The sequence below is a fragment of the Oxyura jamaicensis genome, chromosome 10, assembly GCF_011077185.1.
Source record: "Oxyura jamaicensis isolate SHBP4307 breed ruddy duck chromosome 10, BPBGC_Ojam_1.0, whole genome shotgun sequence".
Classification (NCBI taxonomy): domain Eukaryota; kingdom Metazoa; phylum Chordata; class Aves; order Anseriformes; family Anatidae; genus Oxyura; species Oxyura jamaicensis.
Window position 1 is genome coordinate 15,387,919 of NC_048902.1, and position 8,615 is coordinate 15,396,533.

Sequence of the window (8,615 nt, forward strand, 5' to 3'; positions counted from 1 at the left end):
GTGCTCGCCCTCGCTCCTGTCCCACCGTGGTGACGTGGACGTTTCCAGCGGTGACATGTGGACATTTCCAGCGGTGACATGTGGATGTTTCCAGCGGCATGGCCACGTTGGTCCCCAGCCGCCACCCGCTTCCCAGCTGCTGAACTTTTCCTGCAGCCCGTTGGCGCCCGCCTTTCCCTGCACCGCTCCGTGCACAGCTCTTTGTTTCCCCAGAAAGGAAACAAAAGAGGCGTTCGGGGCTGGCTTGGGGAACGCGACATCAGTCGCTGCCATTTCTTCGTCCAGCCCAGGACAGGGGAGCGGGCAAGACCTCTCTTGCCTTCTGCGGGGGAAGACAAAGGCGTGGGATAATTATTGGGAAAGCGAGGGGGATAATTATTGGAAAATTCTGCTCCTTGGTGGCGGTTTAAATGGACTCTTTGTTATGCATCTGCTGTAGCGGTTCTGCAGGGGTCCGGCTGTGTCCTGATTGTCTGTAGAGGGAGCTGGTGACCCGCTGCCACCAGGTGACTTCTGGAATTAGCGTGTGAGCCATCTTAGGCAGCACTTGACACTTGGTAATGGAATGGACTTGATATGAGTCAACCTTTTTCTCTGGTAGTCCAGACCACACGCCTTTCCATCCTGATTACAACAGGAATTATATCCTGCTCTTTGAAGTGATGAACTGGAGGATCAAATATCGCTGGCCTGCCCCGAAGCTTGTCATCAAATCGCCACGTTTCCCTTGTGTGCCCTTTTCTAACGCCTGCCTCTCGAAGTCTCAGGAGAGCCACAAAAAGGCTTCGCATCCTCGGCGGTGGCTGATGCGTTTGCTCTGAGTGGCCTGTAGCATGCTACAGTCATAACACTTCTTGTCAAGGCTGGTCCACCGACTATAAACATCCTGCTTAAGTCCTTTGGGCTGTGATTTATTGCGCCTGACCCGGAGTCAAAGACTTGCTCTACACCAGAAAGTTTTGCTGAAGAAAAGTGCCATATTCTACCAATCCCGGCTTTTGTGCGCTCACACAGCAGGTGCGCAGGAACCAACAATTACCTGGGTGGGTCTGGAGGAGGAATGCCTCTCTGCAGCACAGATCCCACAGACACCGAGTAACTGTTCATGCAAATCAAGTCCATGGAGAGACCTTTGTACTTGTTGGGTATGGCAAGGCTCTAACAAAAGCCCTGTGACGCATGGGGCTGGAAAATAAAAGCAATGTTGGAGCACTGATTTGAATGAGGAAATATTTGGTGTAGGCTTTGATTGCCACACGTCCGACAATAACTCAAGCAGCCCATTTCAGGTTGGCCGCAGAGCTCCCTTTGCTCCCTGTCAGAACTGCTGTGGCACAGAAAAGCCCCATCTCCTGCTGAGCCGCAGGGGCTGGAGGGCAGGGGCAGCTGCCACAAAATGATGGGCAAAGCCTTCATGCTGCTACCTAGGGAAGGTGAAGGGGATGAATCTTACCTTATTTCCTCAAGCTGAGCTCCAAGGGGACAGCAGGAGCAGTGGTGCCTGCTGGAGGGATGAGCGTCAGGATGGGAAACAGCAGCAGGACCCTGAGCTATCCGGTGGAGCAAAGCAAAATCCAGCACCAGGAACATAACCCGTCCCTCTGTGGGGTTTCCATTACAGCTGGTGAAAACTTTGGTCCAGTCCTGCCTGTCTTCTGCTTGCAAGACCCTAAGGAGGGGATTTCTGAGATTGCCCATGAGGGGAGCAATGGCAGAAGCCCTTTGGCTGCTTCTCCAGCCAGCTCTCCTTGGGCACGGAGGTGCTGGAGCCACGGCCGGTCCCAGCTGCAACAGCCGGAGTGCTGAGGAGAGAAAAGCCACCCCAACAAGTGCTGCAAGTTTCACTTTCATCCGGGTGGGCTTTCTTTGTCCCTTCACTAACCCTGCAAATGCACCATTTAAATCTGGAAGGGAATGGACACTGATAAAAGGCTTGTCTTTTTTTTTTTTTTTCCTCTTGTATTCTGTGCTCACATGCCTGCAGCAGCCGTGGTTATTTTGCTTGGACATCTGTTCGTCTTTGCCTACCTGCATGCCAAATGTGCTTTAGATCCTCCAGAAAAGCATTTAACAGGAGCTCCTGTACCTTTCCCTGGGCTTCCCAGTTATGAGTATTTTGGTTTTTCATCCCTAAGAGCAGAACTACTCAAATACACGTACACGCACCATTGCTATATAAAAAGTTGTTTCAAAGCCAGGCTTCCTCTAATTGCCTCCATCATTTGCTTTCCTTGGGTCTGGGTCACCTTCAGCAGCAAGAAATAAACCCAAACCACAATATTAGACAGTAATTATTTTGCCTTTTCCCTGCTGTCCTTCCCCAGCTGCCTCTGGAAACCAGGGAATTCCCTGTCCCAGCAAATTCACTGTGGGAGCAGACTTTGAAGTGTCCTTCAGCAAACACCAGGCTGGTGTCAGCAGCTCTGCCCATCGCAATTCAATAGCAAGGAAAACAAAAAAAAAAAGGAGGGGGGGGGAGCATACTTACAGCTCTGTCTTTGTGCTCCCACTGTAAATCTGAACAAGTCCTTTGCCTTGGCTAAGCAGCAGCCTTGGTGGTGGTGGCCGTGGGAGAAGCATCCTCAACAGCAGCACTGCTGGCACGCCGACTTCTCTGGTCTTGCTATTGACCGTACACAGGTTTCTTGTTTGCATGGTGTTCGATTCATCGAGCTGGTTGCCTGTTTACGGGGTCAGCTCTTTCCAAAATTAAGCACTGGACTCTTGCTTGTTGCTACTGCAAATAAAGTCCTTGTCATTGCATACAGAAACCCACGGGAATAGCACAAACAAACCAACAAAAAACCACCAGGCTGGCCAACTGCATGCTGAGCATCCTATCCCTGCCTGCCAAGCACTCTCCATATGCAGGGCTGCTTTTAAAAGCACGTATTATCACCGTCACAACAAGGTTTTGCCATGCTCTCATGGCCTCCCTCACTCCCACAGCATCGCAGCATCTCCAGCCGAGGGATGGTTTCCCACCACCGTCCGTCACCTCTGACCCAGGTGTCACCATCATCCTTGGGAACATCAGCCAGCAGCTACAGCTGGGGACATGTTTCCCCTGCTAAGGTTAAGCGTTGTCATCAGATATCCCCTGCACCTTCTCAGAAGCACACTCGACTGTCGCCCAACAGCTGCTCGCTAGGTAATTAAACTTCTTCCTGCTGCTGCCTGGATCTCCACTGCGTGGCTTTGTGAGCCAGGGGAGGGGAGAGGAGGCTGAGCTCTGAAACAACCAACATTTTTTCAATGTGTGACATCTGGACACCATCCTCAGGGGAATAAGTCCTTGCATAGGTGGCTCATTTGCTGGGGAATGCCTCTGATGGTGAGCAAACGGCTCGGGTGGTTGCTGACCATGGGGTGCAGCTCTCACCTGGGAGCTTCTGGTACCTGACATCATGTTGAGGATGCTCATACAGAAAAACTGCACCAAGAGGACATCGCTGCCCAGGAGAGGTCCTCAGCAGCCACGCTGACAATGGAAAAAGAAAAACGTGAGACCCTGAGTATCCCAATGAGCCTGGGGACCCTCAATCATTTCCCAGGGTATGCAGCACCCACGATGCTACAAGAGCCCCTGGGATTTCTGCCTTTTAGGACAAGGATGCTCAGGAAGACAGAATCTGCTGCAAGACTAATGCTCTACTGCTTGTGCTCTCTGATAGCTCTGCTCAGTTGGCTGAAAAAATGATCGTGGGAAGAACATACAGTGTAGACATGGTTTTTAAGTAGTGACACATTTGTCTCTCTCAGCTCTTTGCTAGGTCTTCCCTGGACTCTTGGTTTTTTGCCTTCTCCCTTCCAGAAGTGGAAAATTAAATCCACAGACAACACCCCTGTCCCAAGCCCCTTTCTGGATGCTTATAGCCTGCTTCAACGGCTGTTTCTTTGCTGGATGTTTCACTAACACAGCCAAAGAAGCCGAGGGAAGGAATAAGGCCTGCCGGTATGCAGGATGGGGAGAGGTGAAGCATGTGACATCTCATCCCTGCGAGCATGTGAGCATTTTGTCTTTAGAGCAGCGATAAAACAGAAGTGTCATGGGGTAGCAGAGTCAAGCCGTGCTGACATTGTGAGGAACGTGTGTGGATGTGAGACCTGACACTCTACAGGTGCGAGAGAGGCAGAGCTTGCGAGCCCCGGACCCGCAGACCCTGGGGGGCAGCAGGGACCGTCAGCATGCTGCCAGCATCCTCCTGTCTCAAACAGCTCCTTCAGACACGGACTGGGATTTAGTGGTGATGCTCTGGTTACCCCAGCACCAAGGGATCCCCAAGCAGCACCCCGGTCATGTGCTGTGGGTGTCTGTCCGTTTGCTTCATATCCTTTCACCTTTGGAGCTGTGCCTTTCCTGCTGCTTCTGCACCGGTTTTGTCACGTAAGCATTTCAGCCTAATTGGCTTATCCCTATTAAGCAATAGGTGTCTCTGTTTTGCAAACTCATGTGTCTTGATTCTTGTGCCCTCGGTGTACGCTGGCAATGATTGCACACAGTGATTTGCAGCCAGGCAGAAAGCTCAGGGCCAAACCTTGCTCTCATTTCCACCAGAGCTGATGCGGAGCCACGGTTCTGCCTGGCACGCGGGGCTGCTTCGATGCTGAGCACCTCCAACCTTCCCCTTCCCTCATGGGCCATGGGGTGGGTAAAGTGATGGAGGTGGGGCTGAGGCATGGGAGGAAGCAGCTAAATTAGAGGGGCTGGTTTGTATGAGACTGACAGACCCCCTTTTACTCAAGAAGGGTGATAGCAAGTGCTACAAGTGGCAGCGAGGCTGTCGGCTGGCACTTTGTCACTGAGCCTCCCAACCTTGCTCCCCAACGAGTGAGGCAAGGTGATGTTCCTGAATCCCCTGGTACAGGCACGATCTCTGAAATGTAGTCGTATGACTCGATAGAAAGAGTGGAACTTGGAGCTGCAAAAATAGCACCTGATATTTAGGAAGTTTTTGACACCCTGGCTGCCAAGCTGTGACAATATGAACAAGTGAGATTTTAAACACATCGAAGTGAGATTTCAAATGTCTCATCAAGATATATTGCAGGCTCTTTCATCCTAGCAGACAAATGCTTTAGAAATTTCCTCCAAATTAATCCCTAGAGAGAAACCTTGCTTGCCAGGAAAGTGCAGGCTGGCAGGGCTGCCCGATGGCCACCACTCCTCTTAATCGCAGTCTCCTTCACACCTTGGCATGAAAACCTCAAAAGCAACTGATGAGATGTCACCAGGAATGATGGGCAAATCTCAAGTGTCCTGGATCCTCCTGACATAAGATGTGATATGGGGAGGTGAGTGAGAAATGAGCCTGGCAGCTGCGTTTCTGGTGTGAGGGGAAGACTGGGGTGGGCAGGTGGTGTTGTGTGCCAGCATCCCATCTCCAGGGTCAGAAATGGGGTCTGATGCCATCACTCCTCACCCAGTTTTGGCTTTAGTTTCTAACTTGGCAGTTGGCTGAATGTGTGGGCCTGACTCCTTCTGAATAGAGCGTTCCCTCTGCATGTTTTGTCTCTTCTGTGATAGCAAGATGTGGATGGGCTTTGACATGCTCCCCTCAGCAATCAGCTGAGCATCCAGTGAGAAGCCCCCAAGGGGACTTGCTGATGAACATGACCTTCTGCCGGTCTCAACACAAAACCCGAACTTCAGGGAAGAGGAGGGAGGGTTGAAGCCTGTGTCCTTGCCCCAGTTTTGCAGCACTGGCCTGAGTGAATCCTGACCCTGAAGGCCCCTTCCCTGAGGACTCAGGGAGCACAGGGCTTAGCTTGATGACTGCATTTCTCTTGGTCAGTGCATGCACACTGGATTACCTATCATTGCAACATCAGCAGAGCTAAAGTGTGTCAGGTTTTGGAGAAAGGGTGTTATCTACGTGTTTGTAGTTCATTTGCAGTTTCCCTTTCCCCAGGCTTTCTGGTGGCAGTGAGCAGGTCGGCCTGGCCTGCAGGGGGTCTGTCAGTGCCTAGCTGGCATTCCCCAGGCCTGGCATCACTCCTGTGATCAGTTCCTGTGGCCCTCTGTGTTACATGTGCTTCCCCTCAGCTATCAAGAGCTGTGCTCAGTGAAGGGCAGGAGCTATCTGCTCCTGTCCTGGGCTGTGGACCCGTCACCTCCGGTGTCACAGGCCAAGCCACTTCCCCGTCACCATCCCAGCCTTAAAGCGAGGATCACAAAATGCACCTAACGCAAAAGAGGGCTGTGAAAACTCACTCAGTAGGTGTTACTCATTTGCACTCCTCAGATAAAACTGTGGCATTCTCAGCTGTCTTTCTGAGGAATTTGGATGAATAGATTTCATTTAACAATCCCCCTATGGGTTATGGAGGTGTTACTACCTCTGTTTTATGTGGAGGAGGGAGGAGAGGGGAGCTGGGGCAACTTGGCTCGTCCAGGGTCAGGAAGGCTCTGGCAGTTTTTGTTCTAGAAATGCAAATGCAGCTGACTGGGTGCTTGGGTGTAGCCAAATGGTGTAGCTCTCGTATTTGGACCATCCAAGCTTGTGCCTGCTTCCCATGCGTCTTCTGCTCTGGGGAGAAGGAGGAACTTGATGTGGGCTTTGTAAAATACCCATGGCAAACACATTTTCAGATTTGTAAGCTTGTGAAGAGGGGTGTGTGAAGCCTGCTCTTAGAGACCCAGTCACCCAAAGAAGCTGTGTGACCTACTTGTTCAGTCAGAGCAGCTTTGATTCCATGTATTGAAATTGCTGGAAGCAAGACCAAACTGCACTGAGCAACAATTAAGGGAATCGTTTAAGAAGTGGACAATGATGAAAAGGGAACCAAAAGCCCTAAACAGCCCATTCATAGACTGTGAATGGAAAAAGTTTTTGCATACCTGGTTTGTCAGGAATTATTCATCCAAGAAAATTTGGACGTGAAGCATGAGGCATTTTTTAATTCTTCTCCTCTGATATATGAATCAGTGTCACTCTAGAACTAAGCACAGAATATTTTGACCTATATAATATCTTAGATAGTCAAAATTCAGCTTGAAAAATCTTAAAGCAAAAATGAGAAAGGATGGCATAAGCCAGTAATAAAGCATTATCACATATAGATGCAATTTATCACTGGAAAGAATTCAAGCCGAAGTAAAAAGAAGAGCATTTTGTAAATAATAGGATTAGGAAGCAGGTTGGTACTTTGTGGGGCTGGCTATACAATCAAACTGATAACAGCTAGATTAATAAAGCAATTCAATCTAAACACGCTGTAGCACTAGAAAGCTTTTCAAAATCAATGCCTATCAGTGCAATTTTAATCGAGGTTGGTCTTTACCTTTTGAAGCCAAGAGATTTGAAACTCCAGGTCAGTGAGGTGTAATAAAAAGCATTGTGTTTTTTTGTTTGTTTGTTTTTTTAACATGTGCCTCTTAATTACTACCTTCCATTTCTTAAAGTTTTCCTCTTCCCAGGTGGGACTGGAGAGGTGGTATAACGATAGTGGCTTGGCTGCGTTGGTAGCTGTGGCAAACCTTGAAAAATACGGTGCTTGGGTAAACTGTGGGCATTTTGAGCAACTGGTGTGCCTGGCTGGTACCTGCTGGAGGGCTGAGCGGGACAGCTGGATGGGGCAATCTTCCCCATGGTATCACAGCTCTCATTGTCTTTGGTTGTAGAAAGGGAGATCGTAGGGAGAGTGTCCAGAAGTTGCAGTGTAGGACAGGAAGGTTTGAAAGACCAGTGGTTTTGAGGTCACAGGAGTGTTTTAGGGTTGACTGGACAAGTGGAGAGCTTTGGCCAAGTATCATGCCCCAGTCTCAGGTGATCTCTGTGGCTTGGACAGAGAAACCAAGCCCAGTGGGGGGAGCAGCATCCCTGCCAGCATCTCAGGAGCTTGCCAAGAGCATCCCTGCTGCCTCTGGGCCAGATGCTGGCTAGCAGAGCCCTGCTCACTCCTCCACTGATGAGCTGTGCCTTCCAAGTTCATATATGACAGCAGTTCACTGCCATAATAGGGTACAGATCATATAAATAACTACCCAGGGAGGAAGGCAGCATTTTCTTGCCCTCTCAGGTGTCTGGACAGGGCAGCCACAAAAATGCTTTGTGCTGTTTGCATTGAACGCTTTGTGCTCTGTCTGCATTGCAACATTTTGAAAACTTTTGCTTTTCACAGTGGAGGAAAAATGAAGAGCTGACCTCTCTTCCCACTGCCTCCACACACAGCGAGCTGGGAGCTGGGCTCCCAGATTGTCTTCCTCACAGCCAGCATCACCTGCCCGAGCACCTGCCTGAATTTCAGGAGAAAACATGCACAGAGCTGTCACTGGGGGCATGTAAAGCTTAGCTTGGATAAATGCATTGAATAACATGTTGTGATGCTTCGGATCAGTCCTGCTGTAGCCACAAAACATGGATGAGGTGGGAGCTAGGAGGTCTTCTCCACTTCCAGATTTCTGTGATTCCCCCCCCTCCCCTTTCACAGAGATTGTGAACCAGCACTTATTCAGAGAGCAACATTTCTTTTTTCTAAGCCCTTAATCCAGTCCCTATCTCTCTTACAGCAAGTGTGAAGGAGTGTGAATCCCATTTGGAAGGCTCCTTCAGAGGAGACGTCTCTGAAAGGATGCGTGGTTTGCACGCTAATCCAGCCTGCTCCCACAACCC

General features: G+C 50.0%; 1 protein-coding gene across 5 annotated transcripts in view; it reads left to right on the forward strand.

Moving 5' to 3' along the window:
* Positions 1 to 8,615, forward strand: part of ST8SIA2 (ST8 alpha-N-acetyl-neuraminide alpha-2,8-sialyltransferase 2) — a 28,172-nt gene that overhangs the window by 3,461 nt on the left and 16,096 nt on the right. For 2 of the 5 annotated variants that reach the window (XM_035336076.1, XM_035336073.1), the window contains exon 2: positions 602 to 4,387. The exons of the other annotated variants lie outside the window; for them this stretch is intronic. In XM_035336076.1, coding sequence (XP_035191967.1) covers positions 4,251 to 4,387 — 137 coding nt within the window. In that variant the 5' untranslated portion in view covers positions 602 to 4,250. The remainder of the gene's footprint in view (positions 1 to 601; positions 4,388 to 8,615) is intronic. 5 annotated transcript variants of the gene reach the window in all.